Source organism: Pimephales promelas, chromosome 25 (genome assembly GCF_988280905.1).
Source record: "Pimephales promelas chromosome 25, fPimPro1.hap1.1, whole genome shotgun sequence".
NCBI classification, from domain to species: Eukaryota; Metazoa; Chordata; class Actinopteri; order Cypriniformes; family Leuciscidae; genus Pimephales; species Pimephales promelas.
Window position 1 is genome coordinate 15,664,616 of NC_142793.1, and position 24,027 is coordinate 15,688,642.

Sequence of the window (24,027 nt, forward strand, 5' to 3'; positions counted from 1 at the left end):
TATTGATCATTTTAATGCACCCTTGCTGAACGAATTTCAATCTTTTTTGGGCTGTGTAATAAAATGCTAGTCAATAGACTGCTTTACATAAATCTATATTGTAATACTATTGTGCATTGCAAAGCCCTACATAGTCCTTTGAAGAAAAAATTCAGAAGAACATCATTAAATAGTTTGTTAAATTATATAAAAATCTTTATTGCCATTTTCACTATAGATTATACACTTAAACTTAATAGCAACACTTCAACACTAATCCCAGTTGGATAATAAAAAAAAAAAAAACAATGCATAAATAACCAACATTCTACTGAGTGCAAAATGTTGGGAATATTATTAAAAGAAAAACTGAATTAACATCCTTTAGTAATGCAAACTTTATTTACATAAAAAGAAAGATCCAGTACTTCATGCCATGCTCCTTAAGAGAAAGGAATCAATCCTTCAAAAGTTGAGAGCTTCAGAGACGCTTGGAAGAGAGAGAGAGCAGAAAGAAAACAGCAAAAATGGCAAACAGTGTTGAACAGATAGAGTTGAGACCAAGTGAAAGTGACATTAATTTAGATTTCTCTAAACTGTCTATTTTAAAAAAGCAAAACAAGCTTCAGTTACACATTACAGCATTCTGCACAAGAAAGCTGTACACTGAAAACCCTAAATGACACATAAAAGCCTGGTAAGGTTAGCCAACATATGTACAAAAACAACTCTGCACAATACTAACATACAGAAAATGTTTACTTATTATACAATGTAGACAGACCGGGTTATTTATTTTTGAATCCTATTTCGCATAACCGTAATCTATGCACGCGCTTACCCTGAAAGACGCGGGGATGGAGTTTAGGGGGAGTCGGCTGACTATCTAGTGCGTTAGCGTAAAATGAAGACAAGCCGCTGATCTACTGCCGGTTGCTCTTTATCCTCTCCAGCCGCTTTTTGAGGTCGTCCAGGTTGGAGGCGGGGGAGGACGAGCGGGTGGGGCTGTTGGAGTGGGACTGCTCCTGCTGGAAGTGCTCACGGGACTCCTTCAGCTGGGACAGTTTGCTGTGGAGCATGTCTGTGGAGGAGGCCACCGATGGTCTCAGGGAGCTGAGAGGAGGTCGGTCTTCCTCCGGCTGCAGGTGAACAGTTTTATTTACAACATATAGAAACGAGTTGCAAATAATTGTATTATTATTATTAAAACTTAATTGGTTAACACTTTATCAAGAACAATTACCAAAAATCAAAATTTGTATACTCACTGATAAATTAACATAGGAACTAACTAATTAATTAATTAACATATTAAATATGTTAACAATACTTTTTGGACTTCAACATTTTTTAAGGGGTTGTTATTAAATTAAAATTTGATTCTGTAATTTTAATAGATTAAAGTTTATCATCAATAACGTTTTTATATTTTTTTATTAATTAAATTAGTCTAGATTTAATGCATTAACAAATTTTGGGACTGAGTAATTAATAATAAATAAGCGTGCAACGGACTAATATTTCTCACCAATAAAGCAAATATCAATAAGAACAAAAATATTTTTTTATTTAATGTAGTATGATACTTAATTCAATAGCTAAATAAATTAAACAAATTCTTAACTAAATTTTAGAATTTAAAATAATTTCAAATAGTTAAACAATAAAATATTTGATTTACATCGTTAGCTATTAAAATGACTTATTATACAAATCCTAAAATTGTTAAATTAATGCAAAAATTGTCAATATTTTTAGATTCGCTGTAATTGATAATTATTTGTTATTAAAAACATTTGAATAAATCATAACTGTTAAGTCTTATTGTCAAGTAATAAAAGAAAAATACTGTTTTACTGATAAATTAGTCATTACAGAATGCTTTCAAAATATAGTCTAAAGCTGGGTGCCACAAGTACATTTTTTTTTTTTTTTTTTACTTTGACATATGCAAATGAGCTGGTTTGTGAATCCAATACAGTTTCATTACCTAAAGATTGTAGCGGTATGACGATGAAATAAGTCGAGACACTATTGACTACAGTTATTGACTCAAGTTAATAAGAGACAAACCGTTGAGTTCTCAAGGCCGCGGCGCTGCCGTAAGATCTTCAGTCTCTCGTAGTAAGCGGCGGCGTTCAGATCTTCTCCGTTACTGCTGATGGGCACAGTGCTGGAGCTCGGCAGATACGAGTCTGTGCTGTGCTGAGGGATGACTGAGACAACACACACACACACACCTCCGTGAGACGGAGCCCATCACATCAAGAACACTTGAAGAGGTTTCATTAAAGGTTGGTGTGATTCACCTGTAGAAGTCTGGATTCGGCCCTTTCCTTCACGCTCGGACTCAATCATGCGAAGTCCTCGCTCCACGTAGCTCTGGAAGAACTGGGACGTGTTCCTCAAGAAGGGCTCGAGGTCTGCGTCTGAGTACTTCTGCTTATATTCATACAGCTCCGTCAGGCCCTGACAAACAACATCCTCGTTTGAATAACGCATCAAGTAGACAACGGCAAATGATTCTGGTTCTTTCCTAGGGCTGGGCATTGACATTTCACGATTTCGCTTCACAAGCTCACGATTCGAGATTATATAGATTCATTTTTGGATATGCACTATCCCAAGCTGCAAGTGTTACCTCTTTAGTGTTCTCCTTGGAGCCAATCTTTTTAAAGATCTCAGACAGGATGTCACTCACTTTGGCCTTGATCACTTTGTCATCCTATTGAAATTGAAGAAACCAGATCAGCCACTGAAATTTTCTTAAGATGAATGTTTCAGTTGAGACTCAGATATCAGAACATACCGATCTGAGGGCGCCCTTCTCTGTGCTCTTGTCAGACTTGAGTCCCGACAGGTTTACAGAATGCTTGACCACCCGCCTCAGATGCGCCTCCAGTTCGGACTCATTGCGGTTCTCAATCATGGACATGTGATCTAATATCTGAGAGAGACATTGACGGATCACTTTCAGCAAAGGGAGCACTTCCAGGATCTATTAGGGTCTCAAGCGTACCTTGGATCCGGTGAGCCTGCAGAGCGTGTGCAGCAGTGTCTTCAGCGTCCGGTGGGGAACGTCACTCTTGAGCTGTTTGAGCTTCTCTTTGGGGAAAACCTTCATGAAGTTGTGCACGTCCAGCAGGATGCGGTCCAGATTAATACTGTTGATGGTCTGAGGCAGGAAACGGATCATTCTCCATAGACACTGCATAGAAAGGTCATGTTTGAAGAACATAAGAAAGCAAAACAATTTCAAGTACTTTTTTTAATGGCTTTAATACATTTTATTTCAAGTTTTAGTAAATTTAGTACTTAAAACTAAAATAATTGTTGCATTGAAAAAAAACCCACACCTTGGTTAACTTGGACTTTCCAGGTCCAATACCTTCAAATTCAAGAACTTAATGTGGGGACACTTTTCAAGTGAGAGCAAGGGTACATCATGTTACCTTGAAAGATACATTGCAACAGTTTTCATGTGTTAAACACAAATATGCAAAAAAAAAAAGCTTCTTTTTTGGGGGGCCATATGACAGATCTGATATCCTGTGTGTCCTTTTTCTGTTTTGCATAAAACTGAAGAATATTTAGTACGTCCAATGTCCTGTATTCTTAAATGATCTGACATTAACTTTAGCATGGATTTTTTTGAAAAGAGCTTCTTGTAACCAGAAGTTAATATATATATATATATATATATATATATATATATATATATATATATATATATATATGAATATGCTTTAAGTTTGTCTTGCCTCACGGGTTTACATTATCTTAACACATATTTGGGCTCGGCATAAGCACTGAAAACAGGTTTAGTCAATGACTGTATAATTTGTGTTCAATATATCACAAATAGTTCAGATCAAATATATTATAAAACATTCCAAACATCTTGAAACCTAAACACATCTCGGACACATTTCTTTCAGCCTATTTTTGCAATGTTTCACAGTCCGTTAGTGAAACGTTGAGGTACCATCGTTGTAGTTTTGTGCGCATGAACGTCATGGCAACATGCAACACAAAATACCTCACGCGGGAAACACTTAACGTAAAACGTAAGCAAGCTAGTATGCATAGGCCACGAAGTGTTGGAGAAATAACACATTAGCGGACCGGAAGGAATAATATGGAATCTTTTTCCAGAAAACTTCTTGCATAAAAATAAAATTCAAAGACCTGTATCCATATATGTTCATTGTCAAAAACTTTTATAATAACGTTTGTTTACAAGAACACGGACTTGGAGACTCATATTTTGTGGATGAATATAGATGTGAAAGCCTTTTGTTTCTAGACAAAAAACAGCTAATACAAAGGCAATAACTATTTTCAACTGTAAGGCTGATGCCAATTCTTGTTTTTACACGTCACAGAAGTCAACTGGGAGCATTCATAAAGTATCCTAGATGCAACTAAGAGTTTAAAAATGATGGTAATGGTTTTTACAAAATCAAAAAAGTGTAATTAAGATAAACACTGATGCATTATTGCGCAAGATTCATCAGTGCACGTCATGCATCCATGTTTAAATGTTATTTTCTCTACCTCTAAAATCACCTTTCTGGGTGTGTGAGTAGAATTAAGCATATTTAATTTCTTTTAATGACTCAAATTAAAAACAAAATTACCCTGATGTCAAATTAAAGGTCCCACCTAAATATTTCCCACCTAATTGACATGACTTCTGGGTGTGTAATAAAATTCTATAAAAAGTAAAGGCTAATTAAACAATTTTAGCCTTCGTGATTTGACTGAAGCGTGGAAAGTGAAGTATTTAAGGGGGGTACTCAAGAGTTCTGCCTATAAAATGACCCAATATAAAAGATCAATATACATATGCACAAAAAAAGTGATAGTTGTACCTTCATGACAAGTTCGGAGAACATGGGGGAGCCGGCGGTGCTGATAAGACTGTCCTGCAGCAGCACCAACAACGCACTGGAAAGCAAACCATGACCTTTAATCTACAAGCATCGATTACGGTGTTTTGTGTACTAAGCTGTAAAAACACTGCAAGGATCCAGGCCACCTCCAGGAACCTGTGCAGAGCTGCAGTGCTAACCTTAAAATGTTGGTCTGGTCGGATTTCTCCAGCACCCGAACCATAAGCAGATTGACGGAGCGAATGAGCTGCTGTCCGTCCTCGATGTCCTCCACTCGAGAGTCCAACATCAGCGTGATCAGCCCGTGCATCAGGTCCTTCAGGACGCCCATGGAGGCTTCCCGTGCTAGACTCTCCATCGAGAACAGCTGGAAACGGAGACACAGTGACTCAGCACACCAATGAACGACGACTTTTGTTCGCTTCGCAGACACTCACTGCATTTTAATGCGTAAATGATTTTCTGCAAACAAAAGCTGATTGTTTCTGGCAATACAATAGTAGAGGTGTTTAGAATTTCTCTTCCCAAAGTAAAAAAAAAAGTTACGCAGCACTCACAGAGAGCATGTTTCCGATGATGCAGCTGTAGAGTTTGAAGATGTCCTTCTTGTCCAGCCGATCGTCGGCCATGTGCGTGTTGTAGATGAGCCGCAGCTGCATGAAGGTGGCGATGAGGAACTGGTCGATGTGTCCAGACATGGCTTCCGCTTTGTCCGCCTGTCTCAAGACCTCATCAATCTGCAGGATGTCACAGAGAAATGTCTTGCACACATTAATTTGGCCCAAATCCCTTCATTCTAGAAACATTGTCCCTGGCTATAACATGGTGTAACATGAAGGTGGGATATCCAAATCATTGAAGCAGGACACCCACCTGTGCCAAGGCCTGGATACTAGTGTTAATGTCCCCACTGGCCACCTGTGAGATGACAAAGTTGATGGTGGAGGCAGTACTATTGTGAATGTCGTCGAAATGTGGAGAGACCGGACGAATCCTAAAAAAAACATCAAAATAGGATTTAAAGCATTTTACAAGAGTGATTCATCACAGCATTTCTGAAGGCAAAATATTTGCATGTAATATACGTTTAACTAGCACAATTGAGGTCTTGTGTTGAGTCGAACACTTACTTGCGCTCAGGAATCATGACTGGCTCCAGAACTTCATCCAGTTTGTGCTGCACCAGGTCAGGGATATCACTGGCACATGTGTGGTTGTTCTCGAACACGTCCAGATCCAGCTGAAACTCTTTAGGGATGGCAGGAGACGACTGCTCCAAGTGAGCGTTCTGTGCCCGAGCTTGACTGTTGGAAATGGAGGAAAACGTCACTTCAGATGCATTTTTTAAATTATCCCCCCAAAATTCTAATTCAGTACCAGCAAAAAAAAAAAAAAAAGCATTAAAGCGTATATATACACACTTACAATGATTTTTTGTTTGTTCACATTCAATTAAATGATTTAAAACTTGTTCAGTGATTTATATTTATGCCCTCACTCAAGTTTGTTTTAAACATATTTCATAAGTATTTGCATGTATACATTGCATAAATGCTGTTGATTTGAACTTTCTATCAAAAGAATCATGAAAAAAACAAGGTTTCCAAACCAAAAAAAAAAAAAAAAAAAAAAAGCAGCACAACTTTAACATTGGTTTTCAAGAAATATTTCATGTTACCAAATTACCAAACCAGGATCTTAGAATATTAATGGTTGCTGAAAATTCAGCTTTGTGTCACAGGAATAAACATTTTAAAATAGAATATTACAATTTTAAATGTTTCACATTAAATTAAAAACAGCTTTGCAAGCATAAGATTTTCCTTTCTTTTACCAAACTAAATATGTCATTTCACAAGTATATTGGTGCATAAATATAGTATTCACAATTATAAAGTGCATAAACGTAATTTTTCATTTCATTTTGTGAATCACTGTGAAAATGTGCTTTGCTTTAAAACTATTTGAACTGATCTTACATTAAACAACTTTAAAATCACAAATACACAGGAGTAAAAAGTATATATATATAACGAAGCTATATCAAATTAACCGTATAAATCTAATAATCTCTTTTATTTCAGTCCAGTTTTTTTGTGATCTCTAGAGCTCCAGGATGTACGGCAGTACTTACATCCTGTAAGTGCGATACATTATTCTGTCCATGGAGGGCAGCGAAGAAAAGAAAGGAATAGTAAGAGAAGAGGAGAAAGGCTCAGGATTAAGAAACAACATGCAATGACACAAGAGGAAAGAATGAGACCGAGACAGAATTAGACAGTAGAAAGTATTGTATAGGCAAGTTTGCCAAAATGGGAATTCTTGACCCATGTGTAATACCCTTGCATTTCAAATGATCATTCAAGAGTGCCTGACTTGGCCTAACGGTACATACTTGAGCTTGTTAGGCACTTCCTCTTGAGCAGGCTTGCGGAGGAAGGTTGCATTGGGATTGGTGGGTTGCTCTCTCTGGGGTCGCTCCTGTTTGGTTGAGGGCGCGGGCGTCTTCTTGGCCGAACGTTTGATTCGCTCCTCAAGCATGCTCATTTCTTTCTCGGAGAGCTTGACAATGATAAAACAAAGTTGAACTTAGCACAAAATCACATCCAACATGAACCTTGCACTTTTATTACAGGTAACGAAGGCGATATATCAGCCGATATTTGGCTTTTCTTTTATTATCAGCCAATAGGTTTATCCATTTCCCTGATGTACTGGAAATGGGACCTTTATTTTGACAGACAAATAGAGCTCTGACCATCAGGTACTAGCTTTCTCTGTGCTAACAATTCATTCTTGTAAAAAATACTCTAAATAGCAGCTTCATGATTCTGCAATCCTATTAATATGTAAGGTAACACTTCACAATAAGTATCCATTCGTTAACGAACTTACAATGAAAATAAATTCTAAAGCATTTATTAATATTAATTTCAACATTTACTAAAACATCTTATTTATTGGACCTGAGCTGACTAACAACGAACAGTCTTTATGTTAGACAATAAAAAATAAATGTATTGCTCACTGTTAATGATATTTATTTTAATTCACATTTTTAAATGATTTATTTGTAATTTAGTTCATTTTAAAAATATATATATTTCAGAAATTGTTATAAGCGTTTCTTTAAATTGAATAGTGCAATCACACACACTGGCTACCCATAAATACACTAATATATAAGAATGGAAATATCAGTCGACCACTGTTCATTACTGTCTGGCGTCTTACATTGCCGATGAGTTTGAAGACCTGCTCTCCACAGGTGTTGTAGACAGCCACGACCGTATTGAGAGCAGCATTGCGGACCGTAGTGTCACGGTCTCCGATGTGAACGCCGATTTCTTTAAGAGCCTTGGCCGGAGTCGGCTGGCACACATTCATACCGAAGTTCTCAATCAGGCAACCGAGCTCCTCAAGACATTCTGAAGAACAAATAAAACCGAAAATGTCATGAAGACACTACTGTAAAATGGCTGTTTTTATGGTTGAGACATCAAATCCATGGGCATTTACCAGATCTCTGCTTGGAGTTCTTTGATTTGGTTCCGTCCATAAGGAAGGGGAAGACTTTACTGGCTGCGTAGACTTTACACAGCATCGCCAGAATAGCACGGACATCTTTGCGCACCACATCTTTTGATTCTCCAACCTGTGTAGAGGACAAGACACCGTCAAGGACAATGTTAGGCTGCGTTTCAACCATTTACTGTAAAACAAATATGGACGTAGGGTCCTTGACATGACCCATAGGTTTCTGAGAAGTTTCTGAAGCGTATAGCCTAAAGTTGCCATCTTCGCAGCGCGCCACCGCCGGATAACAGAAAATGGTAAAGAGGCGGGACGTGGCTGGAGCTGAGGTGCCTGGTTGCTGAAAGTTTCAAGTCACCTGGCTTAATATAAAGCCAGAGTTCAATAGAGTCAATAAAAGTAATGTTTCTGCCCTTCAAAATACTATGGTTGAAAGACATGGCTAAAAGTGAGACTGTGTCGTGATGCTGTATTATTCTACTGGTTAAAATGTTTAATATAATAACTTCAAATATTGATCCAAGCATGTGCGTGTGTGATTCATGGGCATACATGTCAGCCACAACAGCGTCGCACGTCAAGTTCGGAGAGATTAGAGCTTTATTTTGTCCATTTTAAATTCAGATTTTGGCCGCCTCTCAAAAACGTACTATCTACGGTTTGACCCAAAGTAAATGCGTTTGAAATCCGAGCTCATTTAAGGTTGTGCATTTATTGCATGGACAGAGAAAGCATTGACACCCACAGGATTTCATTTGATTGTACTTTTTCACACTGAAAAGTTAAATATGCATATTCGTATCTGTTCCACAAGAGCAACAGTACTTCAGTATGAGTGTTGCCTCTTTATCTATAGACGTTTTTAAATCAGGAAAAAAAAAAAATCCAAAAAGCAACGAAATTGTGAACATGCACTCATGGATGTCTGACAGAGGAAAACAACTAAAAACCAGCGCTGGTTGTTCTCTCAATACTCAACGCATTTTAAAATGGAGGATATATGGAATTGCCTCCCTTTTGAAGCCTGTCTCAGTCGATGAATTGCGGTTTAAGTCACTTCCGCATTGGATTCTGTGTTATTCATGAGAGAGACTGGAGGGTTGCTGCTCGGTTTAAACTAATTAGATGTCTTCGTTGTTTAAAGTGTAAATTTCAGGTTACATTTTTTCACAAAGAAAATGCAATGTGCTTACTAAAAGATAAGAACCGCCCACCATTGTTTTGTATGGTTTTTAATACCAAAACGCTGAATATAATTATATATTACACTCCCCCTCTCTTTCACTAGGCTGAGCGTAACATCATAAAAGGGACTCCAAGCCGTTCTCCATAGTAAAGCCACAAAAAGTAGGAATCTAGCAGAGTACGGGTTGCTACTCCCTCTCATGACCTCATAACCAAGTTAAGGCCATTGCACACCGAGTCCGAAATTCGCATCCGAAATTTTCGCACGTTAAAAAAAAAATTCGACCTCACGTTATGTCAGTCACGCTTGCACACCGCCTCCGAAACTTTCGTCCGTCATAAAATTAATCGGATCGGGTTCGATTTTCTGCGTTTTTCGCATCCAGAGCCAGCATTTTGAGAGGTCTTTTGACAATTCAGGGCCGGGGGGAGCTCGTCCTCAAATCATTGCACATATGCGCCGTGCTTTCAGTTTCGGTTTTCAATTCGATCAAGTGTTTATGTTCTCTTCTCTATATTGAATTATGAAATTAATAAACCTCCCCTTTCAATCAGATTGAAATTTAGGATCGAATAAGGTGTGATTGAGCAGCCTATTCGATAACTAATGTATTATTTGGGCACAATATACACAATAACAGCCTAGCTATTCTGTCTGCCCAGCGCTTCCACCGGGCCGCGCACGTGTGTGTGTGTGTGTGTGTGTGTGTGTCCATACCAGACACACTGCCAGTCTCCGTTCAGAATCGATTGGTTCACGTTAATTGGTGGTCTTGTTTTTAATATGTGGCTCCAGAATCGCTAGCAAAGCATCGAACTGTCCCATTCTGAGGTAAATTTTGAATCGCTCAGGATAAATTCGCAACTCCTTGATAAGGAACTCGACTTCCTCTCAGCGCAATTTCAGGATTGGATGGACGCAATATTTTCTCTTTCTTCCCTTTTCAATAAGAGAGAGGGCAAAAATCATCCTCACTGCTTGACGAATCCATTTGGTATTTTTGCGTTTTTTCCCGCAAAGGTTTAAGAAATACGCAACGGACTCGGTGTGCAAGGTTTCTATGCGTGACGAATTTTTAAGCTGACGAACACGAAAATACGCATACGAATATTTCGTGCTCGGTGTGCAATGGCCTTTACTGTAAAAATTATGCAATCTTTGAAGAAACCCCAATAAATTATATTTTAACGCATTTTAAGGCCGGTATGTTTAAATATATACATATTGAGCACTTTAATTTACACAAATTGAAGGTTGAGGTGGTTAACCTGCAATTTACACTAAAGATAATGGATAGACCCACCTTGAGGATCAGGTAGGGGATGAAGGACGAGGCCTCGTAGTCACTGAGCTGGTAGTTCTTCCTGCTCAGCATGGTGAAGAGCAGCTTGAGGAACTCCAGGACTTTCATCAGCACACTGGTGTTGGTGTCAAAGAACCGCAAAGTGAACCACTTCAACACCAGGTCCAGACAGCTAATCACAGCGTCACACTCTGGCTCCATGTGCTGAAAAACATAAAGTTATAAGTCTAGCACAATTTGATATGATTGCAGACTCGCCAATTGCTACAACGTGACTAACCTCGATCATGACTCCAATAGCTTTTACGTGGCGTTGAAAGTCAAAGTGGAAGAGTTCATCTTGGAGCCACTTGGGCAGACATGTCGACATTTGAGTCTTCAGCTGCTCCACATACTCGTCACGAGGAGTAATGAAGTTCCACTTCAAAATCTAGAGAAGAGTTGGGATTTGGTAACTAAACACAGACGAGCCTAACGGTGCATCTCAATATTGCGGACAAATGTTGTTCACGAGGACAGTTCAAAAGCTGCTCACCTTTAACCCCTTCTCTTCCTTGATCCTCTGCTCTTTAGCATTGGGAACGAGGATAAAGATGGGACCGGATCTGTCCTCTTCATCCTTAGCCCCAGCTTTAACTGGAAGTTTCTTACCCACAACACCCTAAAGTAACAGGAAAACTGTTATTACACTGAAGTTTTAAGTTCTGGTACTTCATTTGGACAAGCTTTCAAGTAGGGGTGTTCATAATGCCGTTAACCGGCAGTATTTTCTGCATGGTTAAATACACTACACATACAATTTGAGAGGGGGAAAAAAAAAAACCACCAAGTTGGCCAATGGTGATTATATTGCCAAGGTGTGCATAGAGGGGGTTGGGAAGGTTGTGAATCAGTTTACATTACATGCAGTGCTTCCCCACCAAAACGTTCCACCTCACACCAGCTCCACTGGTGCTCTACAGGAGATACTAATACCTTCTCACTGCTAGTTGTCCTGTTTTGTTTAGCATTATCTTTCTCTCCTTTCACCTTGAGCTCCATGCTCTCTCTCTAGTGCACAAAATGACACTTTAGAGAGCAACACATTTAAAATACTAAAATACAAAACCCAATTCATCTTAACACTTTGAATTTAGGTTTATGCCCATTTTTCTTTTTTTAACTGTGTAAAATAAATAAAACTATCATTGTCTTCCCATGAACAGTCCTTTGTGTAATATGGACCTGGTGTTTCAGGTCACAGATTGAACAAGTTTTTAAATTGTTCATGAGCAGCAACTCCCTACAAAAGCAGACAAAACAGAAAGACTGAAATGTGCCACACCTTTTTAGCTGCAGGACCCGCTGGTTTAGATTTCTTAGTGTCTGGTTTGGGTTCTGGTTCACTGAAGTCTTCAATGGGACTTTGGTTCCTGGCTGGAGCTGTAAAATAAAAGACATTCAAGCTGAGTCCTGCATCTTTAATAGGTCTCAAATCTAAGTTTCTAACTTACATGTTCAGAATACCTGATTTTTACTAATCACAAATTTGATTCAAAAGCAGGACTGGCAAAATCTGGCCCTTGAGATCCAACGTCCTTTCTCCACGAAAGTGGATCTTAAGGGCCAGTTGCCTACCTTTGTTTAAAATAGCTCAAGCCAGCCAGGCAGAGGTGGTCATGTTAGCTGTGGTCAAAGGGAAAATGAGTGAACCTGAAGCTTGTTTGGCAGCAGGAGCACTGGAGGCGGGTTTGGAAGGTGCAGCTTTGCCAGGAGCTACAGGCTTGGCTGGCATCAAGGCCCTGGCCTTCTCAAGCATGCCAACCACCTGGTCCTTTGAAGCCGGCTGTAGAAAGACGAGAGGGCAAGAGTGACGTTACACAACTGCTTGATCCTGGTCTTCTTAACCATTTACTTAACCATTCATAAGTTTAGAGTCACTAAGATCTTGTTGAATAGAATTTTTAAATAAAAGGACACATTAAATTGATCAAAAGTGACAGTAAAAATAACGTTACAAAAGGTTACGTAAAATTCAAGATTCTCTGAACAGAGATGTATTCAAAATTATTTTTTTTTTTGCCAGAACAGGTCACATTATTAGAATGATTTCTGAAGGATCGCATGACACTAAAGACTGGTATAAAGGCTGCGCCCAGCCCCAAGGTTAGGGCATCGCCCACTTGCCTTCAGTTTGCCGGTAGCCTTGACCATCTTCTCGTAGCCCAGGTGCATCATGAAGGTGGGAAGGGCATCCTGAGCTTTCTTGCGCACGTCGCCGCTACGGTCCTCCAGACAGGCGTAGAGGTTAGGCACACACAGCATGAGGTCTGAGGGTACCGTACGCAGGGTGGGCAGCTTCTCAGCCAGCCAGCCCAGCAACTATAGATTTTAAGCAGAATTTTAGCTTGCGATGAATGATCAAATAAAACAGATATAAATAACCTTTTAAAAAAGTTGTGGTTTTTGGACCATGACTCTTAGCTTTAAAGCCTCTAAAATTGTTAGAATCAACAAATACTTCCAGATCTGAAATTAGCCCTATAAAGCCTATTGTACAGTAAAAACTACAGAACTATATGATTTCATATGTCAGGCTTTACAGGGTTAAACGTGAGTGTTGTACCTCCTGTCTGAGGAAGGGGTTTTCCTTCTTGAGCTCCTCTGATAGGTCCTCTCCTTCAAGCCAATCCTTCATTCCAGTCTGCTCCACCCAAGCGTTCAGCGTCGTCATGGCAGCAGCACGGACATTAGCCTGAAAGTCAAATTTCAAGCAAATCAGAAACCTCAAACTAGAGCATTAAATAGTTATCTGAGCCAGACAAGTAGCACAAGCTTGTGTGAGTCCACACCACATGTGTAACAACTAGTGCATACAGCGTTTCATACCTTGCTGTCACCAAGAACGGTAATGACTGGAATTCCCAGGTTCCTCACGTGCTGCTTGAGTGATGGACCTATGGCAGTGGCTATCTGTTGCAGAATATTGAGAGTCTGCTGGACCTACGGACAAATTTTATGACATTACAGCCAAGCCTATACTGGAATACTACAACTGAAATGCCACATGTGAGAAACGCTAAACAAGAGTCAAATAGTTAAGTTCTGATATTAGTTTAAAACAAACTTTACGTTACCAGTAGTTTGTTGGAGTCATTGAGACGGCCCTTCAGTGCCATCGGTAGCTCGCCGATGTTTGGCTGGATGAATTTGGCCTCCGAAATGATGGCAGCCACCTCATCAAGTCCCTCCTTTCTGACCTTCCAGTTCTTGTCACTGATCTTTGACACCATGTCATATGTGATTTTATCACTGCGAATGAGAAAATTCATCTCTTGACCGGATCCTTTTTATTCCTACTAACAATCAAAAGATGCCTGATGGATCCATTATATGAAAAGAAAAGGTTTTTGAAGCACTGCCACACTCACTGACCTGATGTCAGTTCTGGGCAGCAGGTCCATGATGTCCCCGGGTCCACCGTCCACTTCCTCTTCTTCAGCTGCGTCTCCCTCCTCCTCAGCTCCTGCTTTTTTGACACCACGGAATGGGGCGGGAGGAGACTGACCCTGCATCTATGAAGGATAGTATGATAAAGGTGAAGTCAGATTTAACAAGAAACACTAAAATAAATATGAAGGATTTTAAACATTAACAACAGTACTCTATAAAAGTCAGCATGAATGCAAAATCAGTCCCATTTCATTTATTATATGTGGTGTTAAAATAAATGAGAGATGCAGAAATAGCTAAAAAAAATTAAACAAAAAGTAAAGTAAAATCTATTATAGTTCTATTTACATTTATTTTTATACTTTACTCTTTGATTTGCAATGTTCAATGAATCAATACTTTTGGAAAATTAGTAAATACATAAATTGTTTCACAATCTTATTTTCACACTATCTGCTTCGATAAACTCAGTGTTACTGTATGGGGCAAACATGAGCATTACAAAAAAATGAAGCAGTAAAAATACACACCCCCCTGATGGTCAAGTCAACTCACTTTCAATTACTGCATTTCAAAAGGCCATATTTACCTTCTCAAACTCAGCATTTATTTGTTGAAGGAGGGCCGGTTTTTCATCTTCAAAAAACATGCGCAGGGGAGCGCCCATGTACAGGTACATGACTCCTAAAAGAGTGATTGCTGATGTCCTCACAGCCTGAATTTAACATGAACACAGCTCATTACATCGGACTAATGGATTTGAAGATCATTATGAACAAAGGACATTATAATATTGTAATATTCCAGGAATTCTTTGTTTATTAATCACTATTAGCAAGTGTATAAACATGTCCTTCCACTTGAAAGGCCCAGCAGAATTATGATTATGTATACTGAAACCATGACTCACAGGATTTGTGGCACCCAGAGCAGTTTTGACATTGTTGATGAACGCCTTGACATTTATTCTGGATTACAAGGAATAAGATTCAGATTTAGAAATGAGGAAAAGATTAACTGCATGAAGAAACAAAACTAAATAAACCCCCAGATATATAGCACATACCCTGCAAATCCAAACTCCTTCATGGCATTGGCCAACCAGTTCAACGTCTCTGCCTGGTTTTTAGGATTCTTCTGAGCGAAAGCCAGAGAGACAACCTGGAAGTTGAGAAACAAAAAGCAATTATTATTAAAAAAATAATAATAATATAAAATGTCACAGTATTAATAATGACAATTTTAAATAATTTGTATTATTATTATTATAAATAAATACCTGACTATGATTAATAATAAATTAAAATATATTTAATGACATCTATAATTGATAATATAACTAAACTTTCATAAAATAAACAACAACTACATATACTGTAGTTCTGTCTGATAACAAGTATAAATTAAATTGGTTTCATTTTATTTTTATTATATAACAATAAAGGTAATTATTTTATATAAATGCCATAATTTAATAACCAAATAAACAATTATTAGATATTCTACATCACAAACACCAACCTGTTCAGCAATCCACGGCAGAGAACAGGCCTCCCCAATCGCAGTGAGAGCCTCTTTAGCGTTACTTCCACACTTCACGTCACCAACCTTATCAACCAGGCCATCCAGAACCACCAGTGCAGATGTCTTGGAGAACAATCCCTTTTGTGCAATTAGACCCACAATGTGGAGCTTCATTTGCATCACCTAGTGAAGTAAAACATACTGAAAGCTAGCACCTGATCGAATGCCAAACCCTGAGAACTAAAGAGCATTACATGTTAAAGAGGACTACCTGAAAGTTGGTCTCTTTCCATCCAGGTTTCTTAGCCAGCATCCTGACTAAAGCCTGGCATGGCATTTCAGATTTGTCCATCTGCTCCACAGCCTGAGCAGAATGCAATCAAGCTAAGTTTAGAGCATGTTCCTCAAGTTGAAATCATTACAATAGCCAAAAATGGCAAAAAAAAGTGGACACAAAATCCACAAGTCACCCTCTGAAACTCCTCCATGCTAGCAAGTCTCTCCTTCCAGTTGCCGCTGTCCAGCAGCTGCATACAGGAGGCTGGGAGCACAGCAGCCGCCTTCTCCTCACAGACTTCCAGCTGACGAACACACAAAATTCAATTACTTGACTATTCTGCAAAACAACTATTTTTTGGTCAAGTCATCATATCAATGAAAATATTTAATGTGTCGATGCAAAACATACAGATAACTCCGTCTCGACAAATTCCTTAGCATCTGGAACTTTCTTGGACTTTGCACTTGGGGCAGAGGCAGGTTTGCCCTTCTTGGGAGGTCCTGCAGCCTGTTCGTGTCGTGAAGAACATGACAAAAAAAATAAAATAAAAAATATATATATATATTTTTAAAATCTTCTCTCATTTAAAAAAGAAGAAAAAAAGATAATAAAATATAAACTCATACCTTAGCTGGAGGAGCTTTCTTAGAAGGCCCGGATGGTTTGGCAGGTGCTTCAACAGGAGGAGCTTTTGCAGCCGGTTTCTCTTTCTTCTCTGCTCCACCACCACTTCCTTTCTTGCCAACAAGCTCTACCTTTTCAGCACATTCTTTTATCTATTTATGCAGAAAACATGAAAGGAAGAGCCATGAACTTCTGCACTAGCTCCTCCCACAGTTCAAATGTATAGTGCTTATTCCATGCAAAAATGGGGGAAGAAAGTTATTCGATTGGCTTGTTTTATACAATTTCAGTAAGTTGATGCAAAATAAAAAAATATAACGAAACTAGAATAGAATTCTTATTAATTATCAGCTGTTGGCATCCTCCAGAAACTAATATTGGCGTTTCACTGAGAATTCAACCTAAATGCAAAAGCTAAAACATGTTTTAACCTTGTCCAACTTGAGTTTGTCCACATCAGTTAAGAACGGGTTGACAGCTTTCTCTCCCACCACCTTCATGGCTGTCCCTAATGCCTCAAAAGCAGCATCTCTGACCTCCGGAGCAGAATCATTCACTTGCTGCACCAAAAAAAGAGAAACAACTTACTAAACAAGACCAACAATGCAGTTACCAGCCTTCAGAAAGAGTTAACACACTGAGAGGAGAGGAATCTGTACCTTGAGGAACGCTGCGCAGAAGGGCTTCAGAACGCTTTTTGGCAAAGTGCTTGGGGTGCAGCGACAGAAGCTTCTGGCGAGGAATAATGAAGCCTGTTGCTTGATGGACGGGTTCTTGTTGTCCATCACTGACAGAACATCCTCACTGATGTTCTGCAAGGTTGTCTGCAATACAGTTATACCGAGTTAATAATTAATCAAACTTCAAATTAGCCAATTGCCACCATGCGTTTTGAATACTCACAGTAAGGAAGACTGCATCAATGGCCTCCTGCAAGGCCTGGACCACCTGAGGTTTCTTTTCCTTGAACTTCTCCAAGATAGTTGGCACCACCTTGAAAAGATTAGAGAAAAAAACTCCAATGAAACTGTAGTCCGTTTACGCTAAACGCCTCGACAAAACGAATCGTGACAGGGTTTGTCATGAAGAGCACTTACAAGACCCGCATATGTCCCAAACTTCTTCCTCAGTCCTGTTGCTAGTGCAGCCAAGCACTTGGCTGCCATGGCCACTAGCATCACATTGGCATCTTTTCCAATGACCTAAAAAAGGGAAATGGTTAGGACCTTGCTCACAGAGATTATCCCATTACCCAGAATTCCACAAGAACTTGTACCTTTTTTAATGCTCGGACTAAGTCCCCATAGTCTCCATTTTCGAGTTTTGGGTTCTTAGTCAAAGTTTCCACTGCCTCTAACGCCTCTTTCCTCTCTTGCCATTTTTTTGCTTCCTGTGACAAGATGAAATGACTAATTAAATTGATGTGAAACTCAATGATGATTAATACATTTACATTGTTGTTCTGACTTACGATTTTTTCGTAGAAATCTTTAGGAAGTTTTGAAAGGATCTCGACGGCTTCCAAGAGCTCATAAGGATCCACCTGAGCAACTTCAGTCTCCTCATCATTGTCCCCTATGGTCAGAAATTAAAACTAATATTAATGAAGGCATATTTATGTCAAAACTAAAACGAATTAAAATAAGTTGCATTAATATTAAAATGAATTGAATATTATTTTAATATAAAATACATCCTGTATTTGTATCATAATACTATATTATAACTAGAGTACAGTAAGTACTTTGTCCTCTCTATTCTACATTGACAGCTACCCTGTTGCTAAAGAAAGTCACTTGGCTTTGTGCTAGCAACTAATTCATTCGCTATGGCAACTGACATACTAGTCAGATACAGACTACAAGGTCTGAACAAACAGATCTGATTTCATTACATCCAAAGTAGTAGTGCAGACGGTCAATTATAAAGACTGGATTTGAAAAACAAATCTGAAGGATTATAACACTATCAATATTGAGCATGTTAACATGCATTGCTGGGATATTAATTTCCATGTAAATGGGTAAATTGGGTTATTTCAATTAATGATTGTCATTATCATTAATGATGTTCAAATAATGATTTTTTATTTTTGATGGTTATCAGTGCAAGTAAACCACGTTTATAATACTGTAATAAAAAAAAACATGTATTTCACTCTGTTTGTGCGAGTTGTGATGTTAAATAAAGCATTAAAAACCCCAGGTTATTTCAAAATGTCAATGAGACTCATTCTCTCGCATTGGAAGTTTCTTTCTACAACTGTACCACTTGTCCTTAGGCTGCACGAGATGTGAAAACATTTCGATTTCTTGGGTCAAGAAAAAGGCGTATTTCTCCTCCCTTAGCGCAAAACACATGCGTCTACTGTGTCTACTGTTGACAACTGTCTATTGTCTACTGTGCTATATTCTCACCGTCCGCCTCATCTCCTCCTGCAGCTCGCTGCTGCTCAAACTTGGCCTTCAGGTCCTGTTGAGAGCGCAAGAACCTGGTCTGCTTAGGAGCTGTAGTTGGGAGTTTCACCCATTCTTCCTCCAAATCTTTCAACTGTAAGAAAAGGGTCAAACAAGTAACATTACAACTTGCATTAACAAGCCAGAAAAACAATATCTACACCAATTTCAAGAGAACTATGAACGTTCAAGTACAAGACGCATACTTTTAAGTGAAAATTTAGCAACATCACCTGTACGGAATTAATATTCTGTAGAGGAGCTCGCAGAGCATCGCGGATCCACCTATAGATCTCCACCGCTAGCAATTTGGCCTCGTCTCGAACTGCCTTTTCTCGAGACTCAAACTGTTTTGGCAACACTTTCACTACAGGTTTGAGGGTTATGATCTTCGATCCAAATTCACTGAAAAAGGACAAATAAACAAGTTTTTTTTATGCTGAATAAGTGCCGGCCAGTACAGTGATGGTTAACAGCTTTCAAAATTGCCTACTCACCAAAGTGCCTTCCTTAGTGTCTCAAGGCAAGTAACAACAATCTTGGGGTTCTTGTTATCCAGTCCTTTGATCAGCTCATCCTGGACCACTTCTGCTTTCTCAATCTCTATGTACATGAGGCAGATATCACTCCCCAGTTCCTTGGCTCGTGCTTTGGGCTGATTGAAGACTTTGCAGACTACTCCAGAAACCACTTCCCCCGTTGTCCTGCAAGACAAGAATCATTTCAATTAGATCCCATTAAGACATAATGGATCCTCCTAAGCCCAACAAATCAACATTTAAGTAAGTATGTTCCTTATTAGCGCACCAACTTGAAGACCATTCTTGTGGCACTAATAGCTAAAGTAAAACACAACAGACTGTCGTGTTATCCCTGAAGCAAACTGAAAATCACCAAAACAAACATCATGGGAGGAAAGTTACTTTCACACCTTTAACAATGACGAAACGACTCTATCTGGTTTTAGACAGACATAAAAACACCAACTCAATAGGCCTAATGAAAAGCGATGGAGGGAGCAGCACAAATTTAGGCCTTTTTAGATGCTTGTTTAAAAAGAAAGAACTTCCGTCATCCTTGTGACGATAATAATGTCTCAACTGAGAAATAAAAAGATGATATTTCCATGGTTTTCTAAATGGGTTAAAGACTATAGCTAGTGCTGCGTTCCTACTTTGCCTGATGACTCCCCCTTGACCCAAAAATAGATATCACAATTGTGCTTTGTTACAAAAACTCAGTTGTGAACAAAGTTCTTACAAAATGTTATCCCATATAAAACATTTCAGAGGAAAATAAAGAGCTCCCCAGGGATCGAGAGAAAAGCAAACATTGCCTTTAGTCCTCCTAGCGGTTCATGAAACTGGTTTAAAACTTAGCGACTAGCACCATGTTCAAATATTTCGGTTGCGACATGTTTTTTGTCCAAAAAGCACCATAAAAGTAAATATACTTACTTTCCAGCCACGTGTGCATTCTCGATAAAAACAAGTGCTGCCTCCAGTCCTTTGAGTTGGGCTACGGCATTGGAATCTGTTACGAATCTCTTGATAAGTCCAAGGTATTTGCCCCATTCCGGGCTCTTCTCATCTTCTATCTTCTGGAAGAGCTTCAATGCTTCCTCGTATCCATTTAACCTTGCTTTCCAAATCTAAGGGAAAACAGAAGATCAATAATGACAACAACAACAACAACAACAACAACAACAAAAAAACGAATAAATGAGCTTGTTACTTGAGGTAACTAACTGGCCCACTTTCCTTAGAGGCCGACGTATGTTTAACAGCCATTATTTATAATAGACAAGAACTAAACATGCTTTATCATTTAAGTCACTATGTGCAGTACATGCATAAAACTCAGGTTGATAAAACAAAGTACCAACTACTAAACTGAATTTGCATCATAAAACTCAAGCAAAATGTGTGACCAATCAATGTATCAATTTACTAATCTGTCAAAAACAAGGGGACGGTCTTACAGACAGATTTTAGGTTAAGGCAGGATTAGACCTTAGTTCAATTAGGACATTTAAGTAGCTTTTATAAACATGCCTTAAAAAACATTAGTGGTGGTGTGCATCTCAAGGCAAAACAAAAAAGTGGCACCGACATATTTTAGGATATTCCAGTGCAAGTTGCTTTCAGTTAAAACATTTTAGTCTAGGACTAAGCTTAAGCCTGGTCTGTGAAAACAGGGGTAGTGTTTCAAATAAAAGTGCTGCACACTACTCTCACCCCTGATCATCCCGCCCCTTAACTACAAGTATCAGCAAGAAAAAAAAATGAATGAACATCAAAAGGCATGTTGAAAGATGCCTTGCAACTGGCTGAAATATAGGCTTGTGTAATCGTCCAATCAGTTTAAAAAACGTCATATGTAAACATGTCACCTAAGATAGCATTAACGTTAACGATTCACCTCAGAAAAGTTATCCAATAGTTGTCCATAGTAAAATTAAAAAAAGCCCTAAATGATTATATAGTTTATCTTAGTTTGATAAGATACTTCTTAAACAGCAAATAAGCTTGTTAGAATGATTTCCGAAGAATCACGGGACAGTCTATACTGGAGTATCGATACTGAAAATTCAGCTTTTGGTTATATTAAATTTGAATATTTCAAAAATATTACTGTTTTACTGTACTTTAAAAAAAAAAAAAAAAAAATGCAGCCTCGGTGAGCATAAGTCTTTTCACATTATCAACATTACAAAACTCAAAACTTTGCATAGTTTGTGTAGCTGTATGTACATATCAGACAAGCATATCTTTAGTGCAATTTTTTTTGTTGAAGTTTTAATTTTTTAATAATGGGTTTACAGTGCTCAAAATTTAAACGCATCTTTGCAGTGGTATGCAGTATAACTTATTGATATGAGCAAAAGAAAAAAACAAAACAATATAGCTAGGTTAAACCATTTAGCTAAGTAGTTGCACACCTAAATGTAAATGAGATTCATTTCATCAAGGTGTAAGTTTTCCATAAAGAATGTTCACATTTATTTCACTGCTTTGCATGCATTCATCTCTATACAATTAGGCTGAGCAAACTGCTGACAGTTTGAAGCTGGTCTTCCAACACTGTCAGGGGATTTTTGATGGGCCAAAATATAGAAGTTGCCTGGATCGCTCACCTTGTGTTCACATTTCTGGTCGATGGGTAACTTCATCCATTCACTGTCATCCCCCATGGCTGTTTTCTGTCGGTCTGATCTATTCAACTGAACAAAAGAAGGGAAACTTTGGTTGCTCACACACCATACAAAGCAATACAAAAATTCAATCAAACCAACTTGTACACACAAAAAACATGTACTAAATAAGTAAAGGTACAGTTTAAGTTAAATGGACATGTTTGAGCTCATCTGAAGCATGCAACTAACACCTCAACCATAACAAAAGCAATTAAGAACAAGTACAATTAAAAATGACATAGGAAACTAGACTAGCTTGTCACAGTAAATAAAGTTCAGTGCACTTTTCAATATCCACATGAATTTCAGCAACAATCTCCAGCCAGACAGAAGAAATACTTGATTTACTTCACAGCAAATGCACACATCATCCAGATCTGCAGCTAAAGCAGAGCAACATCCACTAATGCATCCCAGAAGAGCCTGGTTTCATATTACATATATCGATCTAAACCTAAATGTAAATACTTAAATACAAAGCCCTGGCTTTAAGTGAGGAAAACACAATTTAAAAGCATAACGTTATAACGTTAGGCAAAGAAACGTGTGCATGCAGACAGCGCCGCCAATTCAGCCCGCCCAAAACAAACATTAAAGCAAACAATGAGTGTTTAGAGCAATGGCAACCGTCTAAATGATTTATTAGTCAAGAAAATTATAAATAAAGCAGTGTGGGGCATTTAAAAACGTTAAAGTGGTTTGCAGCGCATCACATGTGAGAACACTAACGGGGGTGCAGCAGAGCCGTTAGTGACCCGCAACCACTGTCGCTCGGCCCGTATCATTTTGCAGATTAAGACGTTAAAATATGGTCTTATTTCAATCAGGACACTGCTATTTTAATCCTCACGGTTTAATAAAACAATTCCCGTGTATAGTTTGTTTAGTTTCAGGGTGTAAATATGTCTAAATTTGAATATACCGGTTAGCTGTTAGCACATACGCGGCCCTGACTGGCTGTCTGTTAGTCCTGCAACAGCTTAAACCATTACGAGATTCAAACAAATATCGCCATTTCCATAGCTTTCCACAACGACTAAAATGTCAACATTTATCCTCATCTCATCTAACCTGACATGTGACAGTAAAATGAAAAACCCGACTCACACTATTGTTTGTCACAGATATATAAAAGCGGATTGATATTATTCAGTCCGTCACTAAAACCAAGGCCCTCAAATAAAACGCAGCAACGTATATGAAGCCAAAAACGCATCAAACGGCTTTAGTGTAATAATCTTCGATCACAATTCCATATCAGTTTTATTTACCTGCTTTTAGAGAGGGAAGACAGGGCGATCTTCATCAGCTGGGACCGATATTTGGTCATTACTCTCTGGGCTTTGAAACGCCTCCGAGGGCGGGGAGACAGAGGGAGGAGAGACGCCTAGTTTTCATTCAAACGTCCAATCCATTTGTTATAGACTGTAGAGTGCATTTTGTAGTTTATACAGGTTTTATTGCATATTTGGTGTTTTAACGTTAAAGTGAAGTGAGCATGCAATAACAGAATCAATTATCGTATCTTGTTTTCAGTAAAGAATATACTTTTGGTTTTGGAACAAAACTTCGGGACATTGACAAACAAAATAAAAAGCTATTCAATACATATGTGTGT

The 24,027-nt window shown here is 38.6% G+C and overlaps 1 protein-coding gene across 4 annotated transcripts; it reads right to left on the bottom strand.

Moving 5' to 3' along the window:
• Positions 1-170: 170 nt before the first annotated feature.
• Positions 171-23,831, bottom strand: ckap5 (cytoskeleton associated protein 5). 4 transcript variants are annotated; one of them, XM_089127752.1, is made up of 46 exons: positions 23,681-23,831; positions 22,350-22,436; positions 20,671-20,864; positions 19,711-19,917; positions 19,447-19,618; positions 19,175-19,307; positions 18,229-18,332; positions 18,034-18,147; positions 17,855-17,959; positions 17,661-17,750; positions 17,417-17,581; positions 17,189-17,317; positions 16,760-16,909; positions 16,542-16,640; positions 16,324-16,434; positions 16,125-16,217; positions 15,851-16,036; positions 15,396-15,490; positions 15,240-15,297; positions 14,919-15,044; positions 14,312-14,451; positions 14,014-14,188; positions 13,766-13,879; positions 13,503-13,631; positions 13,064-13,258; positions 12,590-12,722; positions 12,222-12,319; positions 11,873-11,947; positions 11,433-11,558; positions 11,178-11,327; positions 10,898-11,101; positions 8,394-8,529; positions 8,109-8,302; positions 7,270-7,436; positions 7,009-7,032; positions 6,005-6,178; positions 5,748-5,868; positions 5,432-5,611; positions 5,054-5,241; positions 4,854-4,929; positions 2,999-3,187; positions 2,789-2,926; positions 2,621-2,704; positions 2,289-2,448; positions 2,053-2,195; positions 171-1,118 (listed from the first exon to the last, which is right to left on the bottom strand). In XM_089127752.1, exons 2-46 carry the CDS (start codon positions 22,404-22,406, stop codon positions 903-905), a joined length of 6,117 nt encoding a protein of 2,038 aa, XP_088983878.1. In that variant the 5' UTR covers positions 22,407-22,436; positions 23,681-23,831; the 3' UTR covers positions 171-902. The 4 variants fall into 4 exon arrangements, with proteins under 4 accessions (XP_088983878.1, XP_088983880.1, XP_088983879.1 ...); XM_089127754.1 differs by lacking the exon at positions 11,873-11,947; XM_089127753.1 differs by lacking the exon at positions 7,009-7,032.
• Positions 23,832-24,027: the final 196 nt, after the last annotated feature.